We start from the raw sequence: 27703 nt of genomic DNA, 5'->3' as shown, positions 1-27703 counted from the left end.
ACTTTTCATGTCTGTTTGATGTAATCTTTGATTTCCAGTGTTTGTCTGCTTCATGTTCATATTTATGACACGTTTTTGCACATATGTTGTTGATTTCCTGTGAACCAAACACAAATCCAATCTTGAACAAATGACTTCATTCCATTAAGTGTTAATCTATTTTGAGAAGCTATCATATCATATATATATATATATATCTATATAAAATGTGGAAAATATTTATCTGATATCTGTGCAATAAAAATATTCTAAACAAGAACGCGTGCATGTTGAACTCTTCTTCTTGACACACGAAGGCGTCTTAACTAAACATTTCATTTGTCTCTACTAGTCAGATGCATTTCATCCAACTGTGTCACCGTTCAATTCAAATGCACTTTGATGTTTTGTTTAAAACATTTTCAGTCCTGATGAAGAGAAACCTGTTTTTCATATATCATAAAGAACATGCAGCGTGTCACATGAAAACAGACAGACCGGTTGAGCTACCTGGGTCTAAAGACAGACTACAGCCTAAACAGCGGAAGGAGAACTCAAATCTTGTACAGAACCTAATTACCAAAATATAAATACTCTTGCAAATAGAAGTTCCAACTTCTTTATCTGACTGTGGCACACAGGATAGTTTCCTCATGCAAATGATAATCTTAATGTCCTTGCTGCTGTAAATTTGCTTTGCCCTTTTGAATTAACAACATCCAGTAAAATTCAGTCATAAGAAATGATTTTAAAAATAACATTGCATAATGAGTTGAGCTTTAATGTCTATTATTTGACAAATTATTGGTATTTTTTGTATATTTTACTCAATTTATATGATTCTTTATTTCAAAATGTCTTTTGTTTATTCAGTATTGAACACACAAAGACATGTCCCTCAGGTTTGCATCAATACTAGTAGCAGTAGTAGAGTACCACTTTTGTTAAGGGATTTCTCCAGGGCAATGTGCAAGAGGAAATGTCATCACTGAGGTCTGTGCAGTGAAATAACATGTCTGGTCTGTATGGTGCTTGTTTATATTCTGACAGAAACATTTTCACCAGAGGAGTGAAATATTGAAGAGAAACAGATGGAGGTGTGTTTGAGCCCACAGAGAGCAGCAGTTTACAGCCCGGTGTGATCCAGTCTGGACTGAGCCTGTAAACCTCCCTGCTGTCCTCAGACCAACGCACACATGCAGACACACACACACACACCTCCTGTTTTATGATTTTTGCTGTCAGATGACTCTGTGTCCTTTGTCCTCTTTAAATGTGTGTTTGCTCAGAAAAGTGCTCCATAAATGATGAACACACAGAGAGCAAAGTTGACTTTTTTTTAATTTTTATTACTTAGTAAAACCTTCAAATTGAAACTTTATCCTTTCAACAAACAAAAGAAAAGGACGTGCCATTCAGATCTACAGAGGGTAAGAACACAGACAGCTGAGTGTTTCCAGCTCCACTTTGGTATCCTAGCAATAAACTCACATAGCAGTGACAGTCAACAGGATCACGTGTGTTAGATTTCTAGAACCAGGTAGCAAAAGGCTTGTGAACAACAATTTAAGTGCAAATCGACTAAATTTGATTACAGGCTGGTGACTGGTGCTTCATCCACCTTCACAATACTTGATCAGTGCAGTTCAGCTGTCAGGGCTCCATAGCCATGTTGTCGATGCCAACCTTCCGTCTCCGGGGCTGTTGAGGAAGCAGGAAGAAGGTTATGAAAAGTACAGCTTAAAACACAATGACTCCTCTCAGCATACATGCACAATCTGACCTCACAGCATCTAGAAAAATGGTTTTACTCATTTCTAACTTGTCATTTGTGATTTTCTGTGTGGGCTTACACTGAATGCATTTATATTTCTGGTTTGTCATTGTTTATTAATTGTAATAATTTTATCATTTAAAATGTTAAAATGCTCATTTATTTTCTTATCTATTAAAAGATTATGGGACATTTGAATCACTATGAAGTTCCACTTTCTGTACAGGTTTTTGTACGAATGGAACAAACAGATAGGACAGGTTTATTGGTGAGGTTCAGAGGTGTTGGAAGGTGAATGTTGTTATCTTTAGACAGAGCTAGGCTAGCTGTCCTGTTTCCAATCCTCATGCTAAGTTAACTGTGAGAGCAGTATCAATCTTCACATCTATCCAAGTAACTGCATACTGAAAACTGGATTTTCACTCTGTATTTCTCCACTTTGAGATGGCTGATTTTGAGATCCATGTTTTTGTTGCCGGCCTTTCTCTGATATGAATGGTCTCTCTATGGGCAGAAATCACACCCTCGTTCACTACTCCACATAACACAGAGTTTACTCGATAGTGAGCAGTCGCACAAATGCATCTATAACAAAGAGTATTGTACGAGCCAGGAACACTAGTGTTTTTGTTCCACTGAGAGAATTTATAAAGGCACTATAGATTGGATTCATTCACATTCAAAATGAGAACATTCAAATTAGGACGATAGTCACGATATCAGATTTTCACTAAGAGGTCAAAAGAATTCTATTAACACTATTTTAATATAACATAGATAGAAAATCTGAAAACAAGTCAAATTCATCTTTAACTTTTACTGTGTGTTTTGTTTTGTTTTTTCAAACAAATTCCACTTAAAATACGAGGGAACATGCATAAATTGTGTAAATATAAATGTACAAAATAAAAAACAGTGTGAACCACAGAAAGAAACAGAGTTTATTTAACAGGCGCTGGCTTATTTATAGGATATTATCATGTGTGTATTATTAACATGATATCATTATTTAAGTTTTAATTATCACAGTTGTACTGGTATATCTTGACACCCCTCATTTAAATCTGTGTGTGTGTGTGTGTGTGTGTTTACCTTCTCGTCGTCACAGCAACAGCAGCAGCAACAGCGGATGAGGACCAGGATGACCAGCAGCAGAACCATGCCTGACAACACACACAGTACAACAACAGTGAGAGAGGACGAGTCATGTGTTTGGTGCAGAACAGCTCGTACGTCCAACTGAAGCTGGACAGCATAAATCAGGGCATGAAGTTGGACATCTACTCAGCAAGACGTTCTTTTGTTTACAACTGTATTTGCTAACGCAACATAGCTACAGTGAAAATCACCAACTCTACCTTCATGTCGCTTTGTGCACCTTTTCTAGTTTGCATTTTTGCATTTGCCTTCAGTGAAAAAAAGGCTTCCTGGTGTCATCAGAGCGTTTTTGCCTGTATGATCCATTCCCTTCATCGTCACTCACCGATGAAGATGAAGAAGACTGCAAACGAGGCGATGTCCCAGTCAGACTGGAAGAGCTGCTTGGACTGCAGCCTGGTGACCACATCGTTGAACTGCTCGTTGAACTCGATCGCCAGCTCCGACTGCCCCATCGCTCTGTCTGCTGTCAGAAGCACACACACAGATCACAGCATTAGAGTGCACAGTTCAATGGCAGACTATAACAATCTTATTTTCAACCCTGATTAAGACAAGACAGGTTGGATCTATCACATGTGAAACACACTGAGGTGTTTTAGAGAGTTCAGAGTGTCTCACTGAATCCAAGAGACCAATATAGGCCAACAGTGACAGATATAGGCCAACAGTATAACATGATGTGTGATTTAGTTATAGATCTAAGTAATGAAATATGTCTAGTAACTAGAGCTTGCTCTATTTTTTTAGGTGGAAAAAGTACTGTACTCTTCTGACCTTGAAGCTCCACATACAGCTGTTAACAGCAAACAGTGACATGACATGAACATTGATTATCATAGATATTTAGTTAAACAAAAGGTTGATTGTAATTCTAAAGACGCGTATTATTATTTGAACTTGGAAAACACAAAAGCAATATAGACAGCAAAATGAATGACTAAATCAAATGGACTGAGGCCTGACGAGCTGTGAGTACACAACAGACTTCACTGGTGATTGGAAGCTTTAGAAAACAGGATAATACCGAGGTCAGAGCGGTGTTTGGCTCTCAGCAGGGAAAAAAAAGTAGAACATTTGCATAAAGCTTCCTGTGGGATAACATCTCTTCATGTCGCTCTTGTTTATACCGGTCATTAACAGAACCCGCCTGATCTGATGAATCTTATCAAAGCTTATCAAAGAGAAGAAGGAAGTGCTGTGTGGCTCTGATAGGCAGGAATAAAAATCCAGGAAATATTAACGTTTCATGAAATAAGTTATTTTCCCAACTAACTAACTAACTAACTAAATTTGGGTTTATATGAATTTGCCAAATGTAAATCAAAGCTTATAAAAAAGGAAAGCCAAATAAATCTGTAGTTAAAAACAAGCACATATTTTCCTGCCACATATGTGGCAGGAAGAAAAGCAGAATTTCATTTAGCTCCATTGATTTTCTGACTTTTATTGGAGCATCATAAGTTCACACCTGTACTTTTCCTGCTGTGACAAGTCAAAATAACAGTGTACATTAGAAACACACACACACACACACACACACACACACACACACACACACAATTAGAAACCTGTTCTAATTAATTGATGCATGACCTATGAAATGTATACATCTTACTGCTCATTGTGTTTTTGTTAAGTTTGACGCCACTGATAAATAAATAACAAATAAATAAAGAAATAAACACTTTCTTATACCAGGTACATATTTTCTGCATCTTGAAATAAAACAAAGAAATCAATCAGAGCTCTTAGTTTTGTGTTGTCTGGTAACCAGGCAGAGTCACTGGACGTTATTAGGCTTCATTAAACTCACTCACACGTTTTTTAAAGGTTAAATCACGTTAACGTGCAATAAACTCATACTGGTTCCTCACAAACTGAACATATTGTGATATTTTGACGTGATACAGAACAGCAGGTCGCTTACCTGTACAACGGAGTCGTTTGTTTTTAGTCTTTTTCCTTCCGGGTGCGCAGGTCGGTCCACCGAAGCGGCAACTTGAGAGAAACTGACGCACCTGTTTACACTGACGCACTGATTGGCTCCTACCTGCGCCATGGTTTCATCCTCAGGTACACTGCTGTTGTCTTTATACGGGAGATTCTGTAAGTCTCATAATTATCACATCATTTGGCCTCTTTAATAATCATTTTTTAAATAATAAATTAAGATATAGTACAGATAGATAGTTGTTTTTTTTTAAATCTCAGTATGTAGGATTTAGTGACATCTAGAGGTGTCATTGCAGTTTGCAACCTTCTCCATTTGCCCTCCTGTTCCAAGAATGAGAGAGGAACAACAGTAACAGTGTGAAATGTGAATAACAGTGGTGGCATGGCACATTGCAACCCATGGTCGAATAGTCAAAAACAATACCCCCTAAGTCCTTTTCTAAGCAGTTTTCCTAGACCTTGATGTGAAACGTCATGAGGTCAAGGAAAGACATGAAGGAGAATTCATAAGGAGAAGACGAGCGTGTTGTTGAGAGAATCCAACTGCACCTAGACTAGACTACGTCATGATGTGGTGGATGTTGCTGATGGGGTCTTTGGTAAAACTACAAAGTTCAGAAGATGGACTACAAAACTTTTTTAATTTGAATGGTCAGGATAACTTATAAGCTATCTACTTACTAACAACACTCTACAACACTTCTGTGTGTCAAAGCAGCTCCACAGTTAACAACACAGAAGCACTCAAACAGCTCCTTCTCTCAAGATTTAAAGAATTTGAACAGCTCCTAAGCAAAACAGACAATTTCACCGGACCCATGGCCTGTATAAAATCTGTGCAATGACAATGACATGCAGGCTTATGAAGATTGACTTGTTCTGTAGCCAGCCTTGAGCAGACGTTTGAGGAACTGCAGTTCTTGGCATTTCTGGTGCCATTGTGGTTGATGCTTGATTGCAAGCAACCGAATATGGGTTGCCTCATACCCCCATCCAAGTATGTGGGGAAAAACTATGTGGGCTGCAAAACTTGTGAAAGTGCCTAATGCCCTGTCTAGAACCGGTGTTTAGTTTGTCTGTTCTGGGCTGCTGTACAAACATGGCTGTTCAACATGGCGGTCTCAGAAGTAGAGGAGGTGACATACACCGAGAATAGACTTTTCAGTCAGAGCTGTTTTGTATCCAAGAATTCAACTTCTGAGGTGAAAAATCTTGACATAGTCTACACAGAGAAGGAGGAAACAAAAAAACATATCACACACAAATTACCACTCTGAATAGATCCTAAGTAGCAGTAGCTCAGTCCATAGGGACTTGGCTTGGGAACCGGAGGGTGGCCGGTTCAAGTCCCACATGGACTGGTTGCCGGAGAGGTGCCAGTTCACCCCCTAGGCACTGCCGAGGTGCCCTTGAGCAAGGCACCGACCCCCCCCAACTGCTCACTGGGCGCTGGTCTTGCTGGCTGCCCATCACTCCACCATCTCTCCCCACATTTGCACGTCTATGTGTCCGGGTTAAAATGCATGTAAATAAAACAGTGAAAAAAGAATTTCCCCATTGAGCATACAGTGGGAGTGTGATATTAACAATGAGAGGAGGGAGATGAGACCGGAAACAAAGGAAGCAACAAAAAAGAACTGAGGGATTAATAGTAAATCTTTTTTTAATTTAAATGGATACGTGTTTTACAGCTGGGCTCAGGGGCACCATATAGGGGGGAAACGTTAGGACAATTCCAAGGGCCCACGACTGACAGGGGCCCCAAAAAATAGGTAAACACCAATATCAAATTAGGGGGCCCAATTTGATTTTTTTGTCATGGGGCCCAAAATTCCTGGCGGCGCCCCTGGCTGGGCTACACATTGGGGTGATTTGATGTGGGACTCCACCCGGAAATGTCCCCTGACAGACAGCTCTGTTGACCAATAAACGCGTCATGCTCAGCCGTCGTCACATTTGTGCTTACGTGGAGGTAGGAAGTGTACTTCCCCCGGTCTTCCGGATTGGAGTTCCTGCAGCTGAAGTTGTTTTGGAGGTGCCATGGCCGAGGATCATGCGCTGCCTATCCGGGTCTCGGAGATCAAGGACCCGGCGGTTCTCTTCGAGCGCTACAACACGGAGCAGATCCGCCGGATCGAGCGCAAAGTCCGCGGGGAGATCGAGCAGAAGAAGGAGGAGCTGAGGCAGATGGTCGGGGAGCGTTACCGGGATCTGATCGACGCCGCCGACACCATCGGAGAGATGAGGCAGTGCTCGGAGAGCGTCGTCCAGTCCATCCAGGACATGCACCAGTACTGCCACAAACTGAAACACGGAAAAACCAGTGTGGCCAGCAGCAGACAGGAGGTGAACGGCTTACCTAACTTCATCTGTTAAACTGGCTCAAAGCCGGATGAGCTCTGTCATCTCAGGAACACCAAACCTTGTTTTAAAATGTGCAAATTCATGATTATTTAAATGATATGCAAATCTACACCCGAACTGTAACATTGTATTTGACTTGATGCGACTCAGAGCAAAGTGCTGAGCAATTCGGCATGAAAACATTGCTCCACAGAGCAACTCTGTCAACAAAGCCCTGCCTTTAAAACAGGTGTAGTGTTTGTTTCCACGCCTCAGTCTAACCAAAACACATACCAGCAAGCTCCAAGAGCCACATGACACATGCAAAAGTTTACTCAAATGAAGTGCTGCTGGTGGATCAATGTGTATGCTGAATATACCTGGAGACCCTGATGATTTATAAACTGTCTGAACACTTGGTCTCATACCTGTGTATTATTGCTGACATGCAGGGAGCATTAAATTAGTTGTTTTCTGACTGTAAATTGGCACTTATCTTCATGAAGTGGATGACTGAATGCAAAAGTTGAACCTGAAGTCTTCCACATGTGTAAATATACAATGTGTCTGTGTCATTATCTTCTATCTAGAACCAGATGCAGTGGCAGGAGAAGTTCTACATCATGGCCTCCCAGATCAAGCTCCTCTTAGAGATCCCAGAGCGCATCTGGAGCGCCATGGAGGCGTCCCAATACCTTCAGGCCACTCAGCTCTACCTGCTGTGCTGCCACCTGCACAGTCAGCTGCAGCTGGAGGCAGCCACAGGGGGAAACTACAGCCCTGTACTGGCCCGCTTTCCTATCCTGGTCCGGCAGGTTGCCACGACAGGACACTTCAGGTACTGGATGTGTTCTTGCTGGTGGAGTAGTGATTCTGAAAAAGACTTCAAAAGGGATGGATCCACATGCAGCTCCAGATCCATAGATGTATTAAATAGTCTGTCCTCTTCCAGGTCCACCATTCTCCTGGATAGCAGGTCTCTACTGCGAGGACGGGCAGTGTCAGACCAGGCCATCGCTGAGGCCCTGGTGTCCACCATGCTGCTGGAGGACAGTTCACCACGCCAGGCCCTGGCTGACTTCTTGCTGGCCCGGAAGGCCTCTATCCATCAGCTCCTCAACCAACCACAGCATGGTATTTTACCATTTGTAACACACTGCCCACGGTTTGGCATTGTAATAACAGAGACATAACAGTTCATATAACATGCGTCTTCGGTCCAGGTGCAGGGATCAAGGCTCAGGTGTGCAGCCTGGTGGAGCTGCTGGTCACCACTCTGTTCCAGGCCTACGCTGTCTTCTACCTGCCCCCAGAGGGAGGCCCCAGGCCGGGGGAAGGGGCCCTGAGCTGTGGCATGCTCTTCTCTATCCTGGAGAACGTCACCTCCACCACACCTGCAGGTAAACAGCTGGGATGCGCTGGAGGTCAGGTTGATATCATCACTCAGAGCTGTTTAAAACATCGTAGACAGAAATGATCTCTTATTTTTCCTCAAGACCAGTGGCTGTTTTAGTTTCTGCTCCCCTTTTTAAAATAGCCTGTCCTATATTGTTATTTATAGGTTTGGGAGATGTTTCCATGGAGTTAATTATGGGCTGGAGTTAATTTTGGCAGATGTTGATTCCTTTTTTTAGCCAGTATCTCTTTCGATTTTGCTGAATCTGTACCATGAAAAGTCCTGCTACATCAGCCATGATCTGTTCCTGCACTGTTAATACTGAAGAAAACCTGTTCCAAATCTACAGGGAGCACACTTTTTATTTGATTTCTAAGCAGATGATTCATAATATTTATCTCATCGTCTGAATTTTCCACTAAATTATGACTGCTAGACGAAGAGGTGCATTTTTCTTAATGTGTCAGCTGAATTAGGAAACGTTTAAACCATCAGTCTGTTCTCTCTCCTCAGCCAAAGGCAGGAAGGTGTTGCAGGAAGAGACGAGTACAGGCAGCTGGTTCACATATCTGCCTTCCTCCATCACCGAGTTCCAGCCGGCTCTTCGCACCCTGGCTCAGCCAATCCAGAGAGAGCAGCTCCGGGATACCCTGCAGCAGTGGATCAATACGTAAGCTCCAACCAATGAGGACATCTTTTGCTCGTCTTTTTATATTTGCTCTTTTTTATTTCGTCTGCTTTGACAGTTTTTTTCAACTGTTCTTTGATGCACTTAATGAAACTTGGCTCAGTGAGTGTAATCCTTCCTTTGCTTAGAGGCTTTTAGTGTGACTCAGCAGAACAGGTTGGTTTTTGTATTTGTGGCAGCAGAGTTCAAAAGAAAAAAGTGCAACTTCATCATTCTTCAGCTTTTATTTGAGTATTAACAGTGTTTTCTTTATTGATTGAAACAGAAGTCTCAGGTTGTTTTGCATGTCTTTGGATTTGTGCTGACTTAAGCCCCTAAATCAATCATCAAAACTACCTGATTCAGTTTCTGCTGATTGATAATCAATGCCTGAATCTTTCCTCTGTTCTCAGCTGTAAGGAGGACATCTGCCGCGGCGTTGGCAGCCTTCTGGTCTACGTGAAGAGCCTGAAGGGGTTGGCGGGTATTAGAGATGCCGTGTGGGACCTCCTGTCTACTGACTCCATCAGTCAGCACTGGAGCACTGTGTGCCAGCGGCTGCTGGAGCGCCCCCTGGCTGTTTGGGATGACTTCCTACAGCAGCTCTTCCTTCAGCGCCTCCAGGTCAGTGCTCTCCAAGCTTCACAGTTATTATCACGTTGACAGTTTTCAGCATCCGAACTGGTCTGTTGCTTTCTTCATGATTTTGTGTCGTAGTCAGTCTCAAAGTATTATTATTATACATATTGCGATATTACATTGATGTCTTCCTCCCATTCTCATAAGGCCATCACCAAAGAAGAAACCGAAGCCATCTCCTCGAGCTCTGTCCAGCTCCTCACCACAGCTGTGAGGGATCTGGAGGGCCAGACCATCAATACTTCTTCAGGCACTGGCCGCAGTGCCCAGTATGAGGTAGACGTGGCCTCCTTCCTGTGGTCGGAGTCTCCAGGGGACCTCCTGAGCGACGCAGGCTGGGTCAGCGTAAGTCAGCGGGGTCAACAGCACCAGAGAAGTACCCTGGCCATGAAGACCCAGGCCTTGACACCCTGTGTTCAAAACTTTTGCTCCTCCATGGATGCGAAGCTAAAAACTAGGCTCGATGACCTCCAGCACTATCTTCCAACCCAGGACACAGGTAAGGGCGGTCCCTAGACTTGTCAGTATTTGTCCAACATATAGAGTATTTTCTGTTTCTACATAGAAAACCACAGATAATGTTCTGTGTTTTCAGTCACACATCACTCAATCTTTGCTCTCAAACTACACACGTTTTTCTTCATGTCGGCCTGTACAGAGCAGAAAGGTTAGCTTACCCTAACACCACCCACATTTTCGATTTAGATTAAGGTTTTTTTTTTGAGTATTTTAAGTACTGGATGATAATTTGATACGAGTACTCAAATTCCTAGCTGGGTCCCTAGACTTATTTATGTCTCATGACTGTCCGCAAATCACACTCGATATACTTGGTATCACAGTGCACGGGTGTATAAAATTAGATTGTGCAGCATAAATAATCTTCAGGTATGTGCCCTCTCTAAAGCCAGCACTTGGTCACTTGGCCCTAATCTAAAAATGTTTTTCACTGACCTCAGCAATTTCATTGAAATTAATTGGTGAGTTGAAATTAATCTGTTGTTACAAATGTTCGTGTGACTTGACCACTAGATCCTTTCTGGGAGGGGAGTTAATCTTACCCCTTGAACCCAGGAATCCTCAAATTCACAGTTCACAAACAGTTTTTTTTTTATCTCCGAGGACCAATTAATATCCACACCATAATGTAAAGCAATCTAGCAGTTATAGTATTTCATGTGCACAAAGTGACTTTTTCACCTAAAGATAATGCTAGAGGAACGGTCATGGTGTTTCCATAAAGAAAAATAGGGCTCATCCTCTCAGGAGCATGAATGTGAAAGCAGTTAAATGAAATATCATTAGGCCAAGAACAATGAATATCTTAAATAAAACATTCACAGACATCCAGCTGTATCCAGTGACACTAGACAAAGGTCAGGACGACAGGAAGTCAGGACTAAACTGATGGACATGTAGGCAGGTGCAGTGGCCAAATCACTGACCCACATCCTCATCCATTGGTCCCAGTATTGAGGAATGACAGCATTAGTCGTTTTAGCCCTGCCTTGTAGAGAGGCCATCTCATCGCAGATAAATCTCAATCAATTTTTTGGCAGCGGCACCACGAGGCTGACAATGGTTTGCTTACTTGATCTGACTGTATTTCATCCACTAGTGGGTCATTTGTCATGTGAAGTCTACCAAATACCTCCTAAACTAATGACCACACTAATCCTATATGTGCTCGACAGGGTCCGATTCCATCTCAGTCACAGTCACCTCCTCTGGCACCACCGAGAACTCGTCAGCATCCTCTTTTAACCGCTTCACCGACTCTCCAGCTGTAGAGGAGGCTTTACGCGAAGGCTGCCTGGCCTGCGTCCGCCACATCCTTTCCTCCATCCACTCTGAACTGGCAGCGGCCTCACCGGACCCCAGCCCCGCTCGCCTCAGCTCAGTCCTTTTCATGGCTAGGCTGTGCCAATCCATGGGTGAACTGTGCCCCAACCTGAAGCATTGCATCTTGGGAAAACAGAGCGGGTCAGAAACCACAGCGAAGGGAACTCCGAGACTGGGAAAGAAGCTGGGAAAATCCAGAGCTGCCGCAGAGGTCAGCCCCGCACAGGCCAAGTGGGCAGGCCTGAAGGAGGAGCTTCTCAACTGCAGCATGGAGGCGTATCGCATCTGGAGCTCCGCCCTCTCCAAGGTCAGACACTGTCAGACATGTAGATGTATGTATGCATTATTATTTCTGACTCTATCATTTACAAACAGAAACAACAGTGTCTGTCAGCTGTGATTGACAAACGCCTTTACAACTCTAAAAAGCCTCTGAGCTGCTGTAAGATTTTAAAAGCTGCACTATTGATTATTTTGGTTGTCAGTTGCCTTTCTTACACATTCAGCAGACACAGTGGAACATTAGCATTATATGTAACAAAATACATTCAGCTCAAAGTCCACTTACTTCATTTTGGAGCTCTTAACTTTATTGCAAAGCCTTCATTTAGAAAATGGACATGGATCTGGTGTCATCAATTTTAATGACATCTACATTTATCAAGTACTGATGAAGAAGGTAGTAACACACTGATCACCAGCAGACACACATAGTTTATTCACTGTAAGCTCACCTCTCCACCTCACCTCAGCTGAATAGCCAGATATTTCCCTCTGGAGTTGGTAAAGACCAGCACAGAGAGTTGACAATGGGTCAACTCTATTGACTATTTGCTAATACGTTAGTCAAAACAACACTATATGCTGATAATATGTAAATTTTGGGTTTTGTTTTGCTGTTCCAAGAAAAAAAAAATCAATGAATGCAGCTTTGAATCTCGTTGGAATTCATTCAAGACCTGCTTAGTAACACTGTGGGTGTTGTGACAGGTGCTGCTGGATAAGTTTGGCACAGCGCTGCATGCTGAGTGTGCCGGTGCCATCCTAACAACAGCAACAAACTGGGAGGATCTGGAGATCCAAGAAGAAACTGAATCTGGGAGCAGCGTCACGTCCAAAATCCGTCTTCCGGTCCAGGTCAGACACCTAACCCGACCTCTAAACACAATCATTTATTTCTAATTCAATGAACGATCTGATGTGAAACGTGTGTCTCCTGCAGCCATCTTGGTTTGTGCAGTCATTGCTCTTCCAGCTGTGTGTGGAGGTAAACAGGGTCGGAGGCCATGCTCTGCCGCGCCCCACCTTGCAGGAGCTGCTACAGGGCTGTCTGGCTCAGGCCCTGCACCACTACCACAGCCTCACACAGCAGGCCCACAGCAGGGTAACTCACAACACACACACACACACACACACACACACACACACACACACACACACAGTCCACATCTCTGTCTTGGGGTGAGATTCAAAGTTCATTCGTGGCCTGAGAAACAAAATAATCTCACCACAAGGTACTTTACCATCTTATCACAGTTTTCAAAAAGGATCTTCATTAGTTTTCCAAATTCATCTGTGTTTCGTTTGTTTCCCTCTTTCCATCCTTCAGGACGGTGTGTTCCCCATGACTCAGAACAGAGCCTTGCAGCTGCTGTTCGACCTTCGTTACCTCAACACCACACTGGGCAGCAGACTGGAGGAGGGCAGGAGCTCCCGATCCCACCAAGACCCCAGGTAACATCCTACGTCACAAACTCATCACATACCATTATTTTGGTGCGTTGTCTGCCAGGGTAGATTAGTGGACCATGGGAGCTCGTAGCAGGTTAATGTGGCCTGTAGGGGTTTGTTGAACCACCTGCACAGTCTTGTTTGGTACATTTTCTCGTACATTTCACAGCTCAGCTGATCTGATGCATATAAATCACAGAAATAGAGTTTTTGTTGTGCGTCTTCCAGATTCCACGAGGTCTGTGATTGGCTGGAGAGATACATCGACCCATTTGACCTGGACGTGTTCACGACTCCGCTGAACTCCAACCTCAACCGTCTGTCCCAGAGGACCTCGGTACTAACAGCCACTTATCATCAACAAAACACACACACACACACACACACAGCAAAGCTGATGAGCACAGAAGCTATAGAAGATACAGACAGAACATTTGTTCCTATTCAGCCTGAGATGAGTCGATGTGTGTGTCTGTCTGATGTGCGGTGTTGTTTCAGGTGCTGCTCGGGCTGCTGACGGGCTCGGAGAAGCAGTTTGCCTCACGGAGCAGCAGTGTGAACTCCCAGGAGCCTTACAACATCCTGCCACTGGCCAGCAGCCAGATCAGGTCAGACATCAACACTCACTCCTAGTGAATCGATGAGACTAACATTAATAACTCCTTTAGTGACATCAGTATGATTATCAAAAGGGCTGCCAGAGCAGTTTTTTAAATGAGTGTCCAGTGTCTGAGTCCCTTATTGGATCTATTTAAGTTCAGCTTTAGTGGCTCTGTTGATGTGTTGATATTCTTATAAGACCTTCCATTGAAATCGAGTCACCATTCTGTTGGTCTTGTTAAATTACAAAAACACACAGACCGCTTGCAGTTTCAGAGTGGAGCTACTGAGTGATAAACCTGATCTTTGGCACATTAACCAGACAACAGCCTAAATGATTTTGAATGAATCAGTTACAGCTGAACTTCCATCAATGCCAATTTATCAAATTGGTTAACCAGAAGTCATTTTTCCACTAACTTAAATTACAAATGTGTCCAGATTCATATATGTATTTTTTTGTATGCAAAAAAAACCTTATTGTTAATTTCACTTGTGATGTGTGGAATGTGTCACATGTGCATAAGAACAGTACATGACCCTGATAAATTAGATCAGATTAGATTTGACAGTTTTATGTAAATAAAAAGTTGTAAAAATTGTCTGATCAATCAAAAAAAAGAACCAAATCTGCAAGATTATGATCCCAGGTCTTCATTGTTCACAATTTTCGATGCCACAAACAAACTTTGGTCAGTTTTGATGTTTCAGTACCTACTCTGACCAACATTAACCAGGAAAAGGATATTTTTGATATACATATCAGGGAGAAGCCCTGATATGTATATCAAAAATATGTCATGATTTGCCTCCAGGGGCTTTACAGGGACTGTCGATTTATTGTAGCAAAAACTCCCAGGAAGAGCAATGTGAGAAGTTGCTCTCCCAGGACCGACAAACATGCCATAGATGTCATGTATACTTGAATAGATCAGCAAATTATACAAATTTTAACCACATAAATAAAGTACTGTAATTTAAATTAATGATCATAATTGCAAATGTTTAAAGTGTGGCTGTTCTGTGCTTGGCAGGTTCGGGTTGCTTCCTCTCAGCATGTCGAATGTGCGTAAATCGAAGTCAGCGTCCAGGAGCTCTGATGCTGCTCATCAGCTGGTGAGTAACAGATCTGGGGTCTGCTAATATGCCACTGCTCTGTTGACACTGTTGTTTCATATGCTGACAGCCACAGTATGTCTTCTTTTCTGTTTCCGTGTTTTGTTCCATCCCGGGTTAATATGTGTCTGTTACACCCTCTGCTTTCCCAGCATTTTTGAGTGCGAGAAACGCAGGCAAGTTCATCAGTGTGGGTTTTTACATGTGTGTGTATGTGTGTGTGTGTTTTTGGTTGTATAGTCAGTAGTGCTTTGAAGCATTTGCAGTGTGACTTAATTAAAATGAAATGATACTTGATTTAGATGATTTCAAACTAAAGAATGCTGTATGATCTGTTCTCACCGATCTCGCTCTGCTCGTAGCTCAGGTTCAGACTGTTGACTGGGAGAGTTTCACTGGGTAGTGACAGTAACTCCTGGGGCATTCTTACCTGTTTGAGTGGAATGATCCCACCTTGAGATTCACATGTTGTTATTAACGTCTGTGTTTAAAAAGCGGACGTCTCTGTGCATCTCAAGATGGGATTTGTGCAAAATCAAAAGAATCAAAGTCACATTCTCAGCTCCCCTATTAAATAAAAACACTCTTGACATTTTGGGAAATACCGGTAGTTTTGTTTGCGGTGTTACTAACAGTCACATGATCAGTATCGGTTTGCTTTGGAGCTTTCAGAAGCTGAATTTGATCACTTAGGACTGGCCGTGATATGTTCTTTTAATCTAGCTCTTGTCAGTCTGTTAAGTGGTGAGGCCAATGTGAATCATCAGATTAGGTGTTGCATAGTAACCTTTGCGGTTTAAAGGTTGCTAGCATGGTCAAAGTATCTTTTGATCATTCATTCAGAAACGGCTCAAAATTAAAATATAAGGCTTTTCTCTTTCATGGTCAAAAAAGGATGAGAAAAATGAATTGTAATCACTACAAACCAGGAATAATTTTAAAAAATCCTGTTTTGTCATATTTTCAGACAGAATGTGGTCACAAGTCGAGGGCCAGTGTCAGTTTTGCTTTAGCCAAGACCAAAAAGTCTTTGGAAGCTACTCTGATGTGATTTTAGACAAGGTGAGAGTGAAGGTCATAAGGTCAGGTTATATCATTCATATTTTTCTCGAAAACCTGAACAGTAACTTTTTCTGTTATACTTAATAGAAATTTAAAAAATCTCTTTTTGACCATGAAAAAGGAAACACATTTTATATTTCAATTCTAATTTTTGTATTTTAAAACAAACTGTACCCCTCACCTCTTCTGTATACAATGAAGTAGTCCATAGTTCAGAACAGCTTTGGAGCTGCTACACACTGCGTGTAACCTTCAGCTATAAGACCTTTAGGATCCACTACAGTCATTCAACACTTGAAATACTGTAGTGTTAGCATGAAGCACCAGGATCTACTTAACCCTGATCCAGGACTGTCACACTACGTATCACAGTCACAGTTTACTGTTATTATCAGAGGGCATCATAAACTCAGCACTGCACCTTCTGCCTTTGGAAGCAGTTTTATTTTGATTTACCACAAAGGAGCCTCTTCCTACTGGTCAAACTGAAGCAGCATTAGATAGTCAACCTTCTCCAGCGTGATACTACTACAGATTTCCTAGAGGACCTTGATACTTAGTATGACAGTCCTGTGTCAGGGTTTTTTGGATCAGGGCTCTCATTGACCCTGGATGTACCTGGGTCAGTGGATGGTAGTGTATGTATACGTATGTATATGTAAACCTCAGCAAACCTGACGTTCTCTCCTTCCTCCAGCAGGCACCTCCATCCTCCACAGCGAACAGCACGGACAGCTTCCGGCCGGGCAGCCTGTTCAGACAGCTCGCTGATCACGAAGAAGACACAGCCGCTCCTTCTTTGTTCAAACTCAGTTGGCTGTCTGGCATGGCCAAATAACCCTTTATTGCTCCAGACTTTTTATTTGCCTTTGCAGAAACTTTGTAAAAATGATATGTATAGTAAATATAATTTTGTCTTTTGAGGAATGGGTCATGTGTGATTTAATTCACTTCATAATTTAATCATCTGACAAATGAGATTAAACATAGGAACTTTTATGGAAGTCATGTGCGTCAGCTCACAAGCTCTGCCAATAGTACTGAGTATTGTCAGTGCTTGTTCTCTGTGGTGCATGATATACTTACATTTTATTAGAGAATAATGACGCAGCAAAGCGAGCAGCTACAGGGCAGATCAAGGCTGAATTGTCCAGACTGAAATATTTCAACATTTTGATGAATTGCATTCATGGCCTCCAGAAGATAAATGACTTTGGTAATCCCCTTTACTTTCCCCTAGCACTGCCATGAGGGTGATATTTGAATTTTAGTGAAATGTCTATTGGATGGATTGTCTGCACACAATCATTTCCCCCTGAGGATGAATTGTAATCACTTCATTCTCTAATGTTTCATTTTGCACCATGCAACCAAGAGCATCTTCTTATTAAGACTTTCTGTTTCTTAAACCTCAAGCTCGATCTCAGATAACTATGGTGTCATCAGACCAGAAAGCTCCTGAGCCACAGGAGACGTGATGCAGTGAACTGATCTTCATCTGTAAGATGGTGAAATTCCTTGACAGTCAAACGTCCCATATCGATTTCATGAGCTGCTGTGAAAACAAGTCCATGAACTCCAACCATTGTTACAACCACATCTGACCAACAGTTTAATATTAGAATAATTATATAACATAAAACAGACGCAAACACAATGAAGTCTGCTTTATCTTGATCTTGTTTATTACATTTGATCCAGTAATCAGATCTACACACTATGCAATTCTTCCATAGAGAAATCCGCTCACTTTAATTCACTGCACTGACATACTGGTGTCATTAGGAGTATGACTGGTTCAGTAGTTTGCAGCGTAGAGTTTAATAAAAATAAATCTGATTAAACATCTTGTAGACAGCAGTATATGCATCCAGGAATACTCTATTCATACACACTGCATCAACACAAGCTACAGTGTTTCCCAGTATGTCACGTAAGTATGAAGTAGTTGGCATGAAAACAATTACAAGCTCAGCTATGAAAATGTTTAATCATCTGCAGTGTATTGAAGCATATAACATGAGATCAATGATTTGTTTCTATGGTATATTATATGTGACCTCTGATATTTACGCTCTAATTCTGCAGATGTCTTTCATTCAAATATGTATCTATGAAGACCGTGGACGGACAGGCATGTCAAAGCCCCACCGCCCTTCTTAAACATGAACACGACAGTCATTTTGTGTCTCTCTGTAAAGGAATGTTAACAGCCACTTCAAAAACAGATTAGGCCTGTTCAGTAATCCTTCAGTAATTTGCTAAAACAGAACAACATTCACTGGCATAACACCGAGGATAAATGAAATCCTTATGTACAGTTCATACATCCTAATAAAGGGCCGCTTCCTGTTGGCCGCTTTGTGTGTGACAGGACACTCAAAACTGACACACACTCTTCCACTCTTGTATCTCTACTTCTTCCTGTCTATTTTGCTCATCATGGCTTTGACATCGACTGGAGCAGAAGCAGCGGCTGCCTTGGCCTTTTCCACCTCCTCCTGTTCCCAGAGGATGATGGGATTGATGCCCGGGCTTCGGTTCTGAGCATTTTGTTCCAGCTGGGCCGGACTAGGGTGGAAACAGAAACACGAGGGACTCAAGATGATTGTAAAACCTTTTCCTCTAGGGAGGTACAGCACTGTTATAAGGGACTTTCATTTGGTTCGGATAAACAGACAGATGTAATCAACTCTTAAAAAGCCAAGCCTGGTCCTGGACAGACATGAAGTTAAGATTCATTTTATAGTGTGAAAAAGTCTGAATACCCGATTTTAACTGTGCAGCCTTAAAGCGTAATTTTACCTCACAGAACGCAGCAGTTGCAGATCCATCGCTGCCTCAGTTAGTTTGTGTGATTGTATGACCGTGGGGTTTTAACACGTTAACTCAGATCCAAACTAACTGCAAACTGAAGCAGCAGTAGTCCAGTAATTCCTGTTTTGTAAATGAAGTCTGGTTGATTTGTAAAGGACGAACTGCTTCAGTTTTCCATCTGATAGGTGTAAAAGCCTTCTATTTCTTTAAGAGGCTAAAATACATTTAGTTGCTGACCCTGTCTACGGCAGTATATCATTAATGCTGATCCTCCTGTCTGCTTCTGCAAACTGAGGATGTGCTGGCCACCATCTACTTAAAGGAATACACTGATTATGTATAAGTACTTCATACAACCCCACCTACTGTATCTCTGTTTAAATGGTTGAGGGGTCGGTTTCTCCAAACTACAAAACACGCTTTCTGATATCTAGCCACATAACTTTGTATTTATTTGTCCGGGTTTTGAGATACACACATGTCTGAGATGTTTATCTCCACCTCAGTGCAAAAGACGTGAAAGGAATTTCATCTGTGGTGGTCAAAGTTGACAAATTCAACCTTTCTTTCAAGAAGCACTGTGCACATTACTCCAGATAACCCACACAGACTCAGATTCTGTATCTCTCTGGCCTGTGAATACCATCGACACATGTGATGTGTATTTGTTTGCTCTGCCAAAAGCAATTTCTCTCCAGCTTTCCAGCTGAAGCTGCAGATTTCTTCTACAACCTGTCAGCATTTTATTCAGAGTGTTTGCATAAGTGAGTTTCCAACAGTGGGGGAGAAACACAAAGCACAAAAATACCGATATGTGACGTGTGGTTAACACATGTGTCCATGTGCAGTGATTTCTACATGTCAGAAAGATATATTAGGGATCAATTGGACACCAACCTGAAGTTATGAGGCACAGGGTTCAGCGCCTTCTTCTGCATGTCTTTGTACACTGGTGACTTGAGGTAACGGAAGAAAGTATCCTGTACCAATGAAAGCACATGAGGCCTCAGGTTCACTACACAAAAGTGCCCCTGATCTCAGTCTGATGTATTTGTATCATATATTCACTCAGTAGATCCCCAGATTAATCATTTATCACTTACTGATGTTAATTACCACCCCAAATGTCTTTTACACACCTTTTTCATGAGCAGGAAGACGTGCGTCTGGGCTGCTTCCAGCACGTAGCGGTGAGGATGGTCCAGGCCTTTCACTGTCAAACCCATTGTCCTGCCATCAATGTTGATCCAGCGTGGGGCTCCGGGAGCCAAGAAGGTCCTAAACACACAGACACTCCAGCTCAATAACACTAACTGACAATATTTTCTGTCATAGTTAGGGCAGTTATTTCACATATTTCAAGTTTCAACTTGAGTTTTGTCTCTGCTCTTCTAAATTAATTCATTTTTGTGTGGCTCTATTGGGCAACAGTGACAGGTCATCAAACCACACACAAAGAGTCCTCATGAAGCAGATCACACCTCAGGGAGTCCAGTCCCTTTAAACTTTATCTTTTATTGTTGCCTACTTATTCACATTATTACATTATTTACAGTAGTGCGTTTCATATAGTCATTTCTCCACCACTGCAGCAAGGTGAGAAGTTAAAGGCACAGTGTGTAGGATTTAGTGCCACTTAGTGGTGTAGTTGCTGATTGCAGCCATGTCAGCCTCTTTGCCTCACCCTCTCTTTCCTAACATGAAGAGGAAACTACCATGGCCACAAAACATGCGAAAAGCCTGAGTAAGACCCAGTGTTTAGTTTGTCTGTTCTGGGCTACTGTAGAAACATGGTGTTTCAACACTGTGGGCTTGATGGAAGAGGATTTGCAGCATCTGTAGAGATATATGACTCATTCTAATGTAACAAAGATATAGTGATTCTTACATAACATAATTATGAATATTTCATTTCTGCTATAATTTCTAAAACAAGAGCCCCTAACTCTGACACACTAGACCTTCCTGGAGGTCAGCAAAATGGGACTTGCAGGAGTTGATTTACTATTTAATGTCCTAGACAAATACAAACATGGTTATCCTGTTTATCCTATGCTTTGCAGGACCTGGTGAAAATAAACAGACAGCTCATGCACTCAAAAGTGTGTTACATTTACTTTACTGTAAAAACCTTGGATCTACATAATTTTGCAGAAATTAGACAAATGCAGACTTCTTAAAGTCTTAAAGTTCCTTAAAGTTTAATTAGAGGTGTCATACTGTGAATGATAGATGAACGGATAAGAGGACCAGGAGCAGTGCATGATATGTAAAGAAAGCAAGAAAGAACATGACTGATATGTGAAAGAGCGCAATCAATATTGTATGTTCACTGCATAAACAGATACACAACATTTGTACATATAAGGCGTATTTACAGCTATATCTGAGTGTGTACCACACACACACACACACACACACACACACACACACAGATAAACAGACCAGTTTATTTGTCTTACTTGAAGATGGTCGCTGCTTTTGTTGACATGGAAGATGAAGTGCCCCACTTCAGTTCTTCAGCTGCCTCCCAAAAAGCCAAGTTCTCCCCTGGGACACACCGCACACACACACACACACACACACACACACACACACAAACACACGCATATTTACATTTGCACACAAATTTATTACGACCTTTTCACAACCAGGCTGTATACTTGAAGATGAATTACCAACTACCAACATTGTTTAAAGTCATTTCAGCTTCTGTAGGCTGTAAACACACACACACCATCCCTAAACTACCTCAGGAATGCTGCGTCATGTTCAACACAACACAAGAGATTTAGGAGCCAGACTGAAATGTGTTTAATGACATTTGGCAACATACCGCTGAACTCTTTCTTGAGGAAGACCTTGAAGTCATCTCGACCTCGCAGGTCGCTCAGCAGCTCGAACAAGCTGAAGGACCAGCGCTCTACTCGCATCTTAGTGGGGACTTCGACTCTGGACACAAACAGTGGATGAGTCACTCACTGATACATAGCTACAGTGTGTGATAGAAAATGTAGTAGGCCTCACCTTCTCATGTTAAGAGCCCAGTAAGTGTCATTGTCCGTTTGCCAGGGGTTGCTGGGTAGACAGGGAGCCAAGAACGGGTCATGGTTTTTGTAGGTTGTGACGTACTTCACCAGTCTGTGGAAACAGAGCTATTATGAGACCAATGAAATCCACAGAGTGATTAAAACTAAACTGACCTCGAGGCTCTGGGTGATTCAAGACCCCCTCCACTTTCCATCGGGATCCTGCATCACCATGTCGTGGTTTATATCACCATAATGTACAATATCCCGCTTATTACACAGCTACTTACTAGAGAAATCAATATTGTGTGTCAAATTATTGATTTTATTGTGTCCACTGTCTATGATCAGATCTGCATCCATAGCAGTGGTCTGCTACTGTATACAGAAATAGAGCGTAGCATGCCAGAATTGCTCAATTTGATCAACAAAGCTGTGTAATAAATACTCATAACTGAACTGCCCTAGATATTTTATTACCGTATGTACAATTATAATAAGGAGATATAGATATCATAGTTATGAGATAGTTTGCATGTAATTGCAAGATAATAAGTCACACTTATGATGAAATTAATCAGATCTATTTGAACCTCTAGAAACGTTCCCAAATAGATTTTTTTTAAAACACAGAGGAACTTACGCTCCAAGGGATACGCTAGATTTGACCTTTGACCTCATGATGGCTTGTTGATAGAAGATGTTCTGGGGTAAAAGAGGAACACAAAAAATGTTTTTTGTGAAATTGTAACTTTGCAAATGTTTCATTCTCAAAGAATCTCAGATGTGAGATACTGCCGATGTTTTCAAACCGAACAGGTTTTAGCTGGAAACCATCAAGAATCAGATTGTTTTATTCATATCATTAACTTACCATGCGTCTGTACTGGTCAAAGGTGATTTTCTGAGAGATGAGAAGAAAAACAGTGTTGGTTTTCATGAATACAACGTAAAAAAGTATATACTATATATAGTATATATAAATAGGATTGAGCACAGAGCACAACGATACTGTCAACATGTTACAACTACAGAAAGCTACTGTGAAAGCTAATACTTTTAAAGCACAGACAGAGAGAAAACACTCACTCCAGGGTCAAAGATACTTGAAGTTTATTTTGTGATTATTGCCAACCAAAAATCAATAAATTGGCAGCAGAAGAGCCTTGTCGTGGTTCTGTGTAATAAGTTCCAGTAAAAGTAAAAAAAAATGTGTGAACATGCTTGTTGAAACTAAAGCAAGATTCAGCAGTGTCTGGATGATTTTACATGAATTATTACAATCGAAACATCAATATTTCCTGGAGAGACTGTCTATAAACCATCTACAGGGAGGTTAATACATACTTTACACACAAGAATGACACTGTGTGCTATTTTATTTTTTTAACTTCATCATCAGTGTAAAGAGACCTGTTTGGAAAAGGAAAGAATAAACAGAACAAGGAAAAATGTGAAATGGTAATGAGCAGACAAAATAAATGCTATTTACCATTTTAATAATGGTAATGATTTTAAAAGACAGGACCTCTAGGTAAGAAGGAGTTACTGGATGTTTGAGGTTAGATTGTAAAACAATACTCAGGACCGAGAACAGAATGGAGGGAAGGAAAGGAAAGGAGTGAGAGAGTGAGCGAGGTTCCAGGCTCTAAGTGGATATGTCGATAGAGATCAGTGCAGCAATACTCCACACGTTAAGCTCCGGTAAGTTTCTTAAAAGAGCAGCTGACCTCAATCTCTCCACTGTGTGTGTGTGTGTGTGTGTGTGTGTGTGTGTGTGTATACTGACCTGTTACCTCGTCTGCAGTGGGATCAATAAGACGCTCCGGGCCACAATCCATAGCACTGTGAGTACGACGCTGAACACACACACAGGACATATAGTTAATATGCATCAAAGCATTTTGTTCATGTCATTCTCATACAGTGATTGTAAAACACACAGTCACACACACTGACCGGTGGCCTGTTCACCATCCAGTAAGCTCTCTCCTGGCAGTCAAACACCACACGATCCGGCTTCTTCCTCTCCTTACCAGCCCTGACACACACACACACACACACACACACAACAAAAAGAAGAAAAGTAGTGTTTATAGATACATATACAGTACATACAATATATATTTACATAAATATATTATAAAATATGTACACAAGACTACGAATCAGACCAAGTGTTTGGTATATAAAGTCACTTTTCATGACCACTGTCTTTAAAATGATTAGTGAAGCTAGGGTAGATCATCAGAAGTTCGTCTGACTCTGTCTTCACCTACTTGTACTGCTCGGTGGCTTGCATCACAATAAAGTCCCACTTGTGGTTCAGCCATTCATGGAGGTGGTTGTAATGTGTCTGTTTAAAACACAAAAGCGGTGAGAGCATTGAACAGCATGTCGTAAAACGACCACACAGATGTTACAGTAACAGTTTAGACATGTGACGTGAGATTGCAGTAGGAACATTAAGTTTCATGTTTAGTCATCATGAAATATCGTGGTGTGTGTTAAATATACAAGCTGATGCAATTGCACTTAAACATGAACACACATTAAATGGAAACACTCGCTGATTTCACACATAATCACAAGTCATACGACAAACGGTATCATTGTGTAAAGTCTTCTGTGGCTCTGCAGTTTTGTCATGTCTGAAAAAAACTAATAACTCTGATGATGTCTGCACTAATGGGGGGCTGAAGTTTGAAAAATGAGGTTGTTCACCAAGCAGGGAGACTAGAATGACACTGTGAAGTTGCATTATGGGAAATGTAGGACCTCTGGAAATTGAGCCACAACAGAAAGTAGTCAGGATGGTCTGTCTAGATCTGTCTTAACCAAGTTCCTCGCTGGAAACCCAAATTAAACAAAGTCCAAAACTAAATTTAATAGGCTATTATTGCTCCTGATACATTCATGAGGAGCAACATTTTAAGAAAAAAAACTTCCTTAATGGAGAAAAGCACATTCAAATATTCCAAAATCTTCCTTATTTAGCGAACTTCCAGTCAGAGACCTTCAACAAGGTAGCCTGATACCGGATGAGATGTGTTTTCTCCTCTATTTGTAATAACATTTTTTTTCCAAATAAATGAATGCAAATTGATTTTTTATAAATTAAGAAAAGGAAGGAAAGCATGGGGGAGAGAAAAGCCTCTGTTTATGAGGGAAATGGACTGTGATACAATTGGGTTTAGTTGGATCTTGGGTCATCTTTTAATACCATACTTCCCATTGAGCTGGAGATAAAGCACAACTTATGAGCTTATCTGTGCAAACATAACATCTCTCTATATATATCTATATTCCAAATAACAAGTTACAACTTTAAAGATATCCTCCCTGACGTTGTTATAGCATCCAATAATTCTCCCTAGATCCCCAAATTTCCTCCCAGTTCACTTCTGATGTTTAGAAAGGGCTCATAGTTGAGTAGTTAAACCATAAACAGAGAGCTGGGAGGAAATGAATGTCCGCTGTAAGAGAGAGTAAAACATTAACAGATAAAGCACATACAGTTTTTAGCCAAATCCTCGTTGCCACGTTGCACACATGGCATCCATAATAAGTGTCAGCAGAAAACAAATCAGCTCCTGAGTCAGGAAACTTTTAATATGATAAAGAATAAAAGCAGCACACACACATACACACACACACAATTATTTATATACTATACACAAACCTGTTCATAGGCTTCCAGCATGCCTTTCTTGCGGATGTTCCTCTTTGCCAGGTAAATGGCTACAGTCAGAGCAAAATGAAATCATCACTTGTCACACATGTTACAAAGATTATTGCAAACAGTTGCATAAAATGAACACTGACAAATCCAGCACACAGCCAGGACCCTAAAGTAAAAGACACTACTAGCCTAGATTTGTCAAAACAGTTGTATTTACATGTTCTATCATGTCATCTGAAAGTTGAGGCAGTAGATTGACTCAAAAGTTTGCAAGTTTCATCCTGAGAAATCACTGATCTAATCAACCCTCCACTACATATGACATACTGTACCCACCATAGTCAGAGTCCTCTGCAACCCATTTCTGTGTAGGCCAGAAGTATGGGGTCTGAAAAGGTTTGGATTGGAAAACATTGTTAGTAATTCAGTGTGCAGAGTGCCTATAGATCTAATAATCATTTCAATATCACCTAATAAAATGTTCCACACACACTGCATTTGCACTAGCATCAGTTTTGGACGCTTCAGACTCAGGTCATTTTCCAGATTTGTTATTTTCCTCCTCTTTATGTAACATTGGTATATTTCGCTTTACACTTGATGACTTTATGAGAATTACTTACAAACATGATTTTAATCTGACGACAAGTTTTAGGAATTACATTTAACATTACTGTTTGGGCTTTCAGAGACTCCAGCTGCAAAACCTGGCCTCCGTAACACAGTAGCTTGCCAGAGTAGCTCCCTGCAGCTTCAAGTGCAGTGGTCAGTTTTCATGTTTGAAACTGCAGGTCAGCAGGACAATGCGATTCCTCTGAGGAAAACTCAGGAGTAGTGCTACAACTATCTATGTATTTACTGTCATAAAGGACTAAAGAAACCAGAAAATATTCATTTGAGAAGCCAACATCAGAGAATTGATTTTTAAAATAGTTTTCTATTTGCTATATTAATCTAATAGTTGACTACGGATGAATTAATTGACTAGCTCTAGTTTAAAGGGGATGAAAGTAGTGAATGTGTGATTACACAGTCTTTCTACACCATAGGTGTGTCAGGCAACCACAAAAATACCAAAAGGTGTGTTTGGTTCACTGAGCAAGGCTGCGATCTTCAGGAAAATAGAGTCTGTAATCTCACGTTAGTGTTTGTGTCTCAGATTTGGCAGTACCAGTCTGGTTCAGGTTTTAAAGATGGGCCCCCAGCCCTGTTTCCATGTGATGTTAAAGCGCAACTCTGATTCCACGTATAAGCAGCAAAGAAGAAGAGAGGATTTAGTTTTACCTGGAAGCGGTATTGGCTGGCATCGTTGCACATGACCAGCTTCTTGTGGTTCTGCAGGGGGTAGATGTAGCCATAGGAGACTAACATGGTGCTGAAGACCTGAGCCTCTGAAACAGACATGAACATGAAATGAACATGTAAATATGTCTTCTTTTGAAAAATTACTGACACTTATTTGGAGATGTCATGTCCTGTTAAACACATTTTTAATTCTGTGTTGTACCTTCTGTGGTCATCTTCATCTTGTTGGCAATCCATGCAATGATGTCCTTCCCTGTGTGGAAACACACATAACAGCTGAAACACTGCACAGACACACACACACAGTCAATGAAACAGACTCCAGTCTCTATTGTGTATCAGTTTTCTACCACAAGTCCATTAAACCTTAAGTGCATACTTCAGGTCTTTAGGGACTGAAGACTGTATTACACTCTGTCTAAATGATTAATTATATTCAGGTCTCAGTATCTATGGAGTATGGAGTGGGCCACAGAATAGTTATAGACATTTACTGAGTTTAATTATTATCAATTATTGTATGGCTTTGTTGAATACTTGATTCTGATTGGTCTATTGTGGCATTCTGCAGTTATTTCTGAATAACACACAGCTGCTATGAATGAAC

At 41.3% G+C, this 27703-nt stretch overlaps 3 protein-coding genes across 8 annotated transcripts in view; 1 reads left to right on the top strand and 2 right to left on the bottom strand.

Moving 5' to 3' along the window:
• Positions 1–1322: 1322 nt before the first annotated feature.
• Positions 1323–4976, bottom strand: smim22 (small integral membrane protein 22). The gene is made up of 4 exons (XM_010741205.3): positions 4842–4976; positions 3237–3377; positions 2846–2916; positions 1323–1680 (listed from the first exon to the last, which is right to left on the bottom strand). Exons 2-4 carry the CDS (start codon positions 3364–3366, stop codon positions 1633–1635), a joined length of 249 nt encoding a protein of 82 aa, XP_010739507.1. The 5' UTR covers positions 3367–3377; positions 4842–4976; the 3' UTR covers positions 1323–1632.
• On the top strand, positions 4907–17187 carry cog1 (component of oligomeric golgi complex 1). 5 transcript variants are annotated; one of them, XM_019268233.2, is made up of 16 exons: positions 6815–7213; positions 7801–8048; positions 8163–8344; positions 8434–8610; positions 9120–9276; positions 9687–9897; positions 10060–10411; positions 11607–12061; positions 12745–12891; positions 12977–13138; positions 13364–13488; positions 13714–13822; positions 13984–14093; positions 15120–15201; positions 15354–15377; positions 16961–17075. In XM_019268233.2, exons 1-15 carry the CDS (start codon positions 6908–6910, stop codon positions 15360–15362), a joined length of 2832 nt encoding a protein of 943 aa, XP_019123778.2. In that variant the 5' UTR covers positions 6815–6907; the 3' UTR covers positions 15363–15377; positions 16961–17075. The 5 variants fall into 5 exon arrangements, with proteins under 5 accessions (XP_027141254.1, XP_027141255.1, XP_027141253.1 ...); XM_027285453.1 differs by lacking the exons at positions 6815–7213; positions 15354–15377 and adding an exon at positions 4907–5020 and having other exon boundaries at positions 16961–17187; XM_027285454.1 differs by lacking the exons at positions 6815–7213; positions 15354–15377 and adding an exon at positions 4908–4987 and having other exon boundaries at positions 16961–17187.
• A 738-nt stretch (positions 17188–17925) lies between these two features.
• Positions 17926–27703, bottom strand: part of rgs9a (regulator of G protein signaling 9a) — a 17824-nt gene continuing 8046 nt past the window's right edge. For both annotated transcript variants that reach the window (XM_019268240.2, XM_027285455.1), the window contains exons 4-18: positions 27299–27349; positions 27076–27182; positions 26128–26179; positions 25792–25850; positions 24389–24465; positions 24069–24150; positions 23906–23968; positions 22984–23013; positions 22753–22814; positions 22108–22221; positions 21917–22032; positions 21543–21630; positions 20220–20358; positions 19978–20060; positions 17926–18834 (exon numbers count right to left, since the gene is read on the bottom strand). In XM_019268240.2, coding sequence (XP_019123785.1) covers positions 18678–18834; positions 19978–20060; positions 20220–20358; positions 21543–21630; positions 21917–22032; positions 22108–22221; positions 22753–22814; positions 22984–23013; positions 23906–23968; positions 24069–24150; positions 24389–24465; positions 25792–25850; positions 26128–26179; positions 27076–27182; positions 27299–27349 — 1280 coding nt within the window. In that variant the 3' untranslated portion in view covers positions 17926–18677. The remainder of the gene's footprint in view (positions 18835–19977; positions 20061–20219; positions 20359–21542; positions 21631–21916; positions 22033–22107; positions 22222–22752; positions 22815–22983; positions 23014–23905; positions 23969–24068; positions 24151–24388; positions 24466–25791; positions 25851–26127; positions 26180–27075; positions 27183–27298; positions 27350–27703) is intronic.

This window comes from Larimichthys crocea, chromosome XII (genome assembly GCF_000972845.2).
Source record: "Larimichthys crocea isolate SSNF chromosome XII, L_crocea_2.0, whole genome shotgun sequence".
NCBI lineage: Eukaryota > Metazoa > Chordata > Actinopteri > Sciaenidae > Larimichthys > Larimichthys crocea.
Note: the sequence above shows the minus strand (reverse complement) of the source record. Positions and strands in the feature narration are given on the sequence as shown.

Excerpts from the sequence above, each read along its gene's own strand:
- smim22 (XM_010741205.3), bottom strand. The coding sequence starts at position 3,366 with ATGGGGCAGTCGGAGCTGGCGATCGAGTTCAACGAGCAGTTCAACGAT. Across the intron at positions 2,917-3,236 it reads AGTCTTCTTCATCTTCATCG|GCATGGTTCTGCTGCTGGTC; the intron begins GTGAGTGACGAT and ends GTGTGTTGTCAG. Across the intron at positions 1,681-2,845 it reads GTTGCTGTGACGACGAGAAG|CCCCGGAGACGGAAGGTTGG; the intron begins GTAAACACACAC and ends CTTCCTCAACAG.
- cog1 (XM_019268232.2), top strand. The coding sequence starts at position 6,908 with ATGGCCGAGGATCATGCGCTGCCTATCCGGGTCTCGGAGATCAAGGAC. Across the intron at positions 7,214-7,800 it reads TGGCCAGCAGCAGACAGGAG|AACCAGATGCAGTGGCAGGA; the intron begins GTGAACGGCTTA and ends TCTTCTATCTAG. Across the intron at positions 12,892-12,976 it reads AAATCCGTCTTCCGGTCCAG|CCATCTTGGTTTGTGCAGTC; the intron begins GTCAGACACCTA and ends TGTCTCCTGCAG.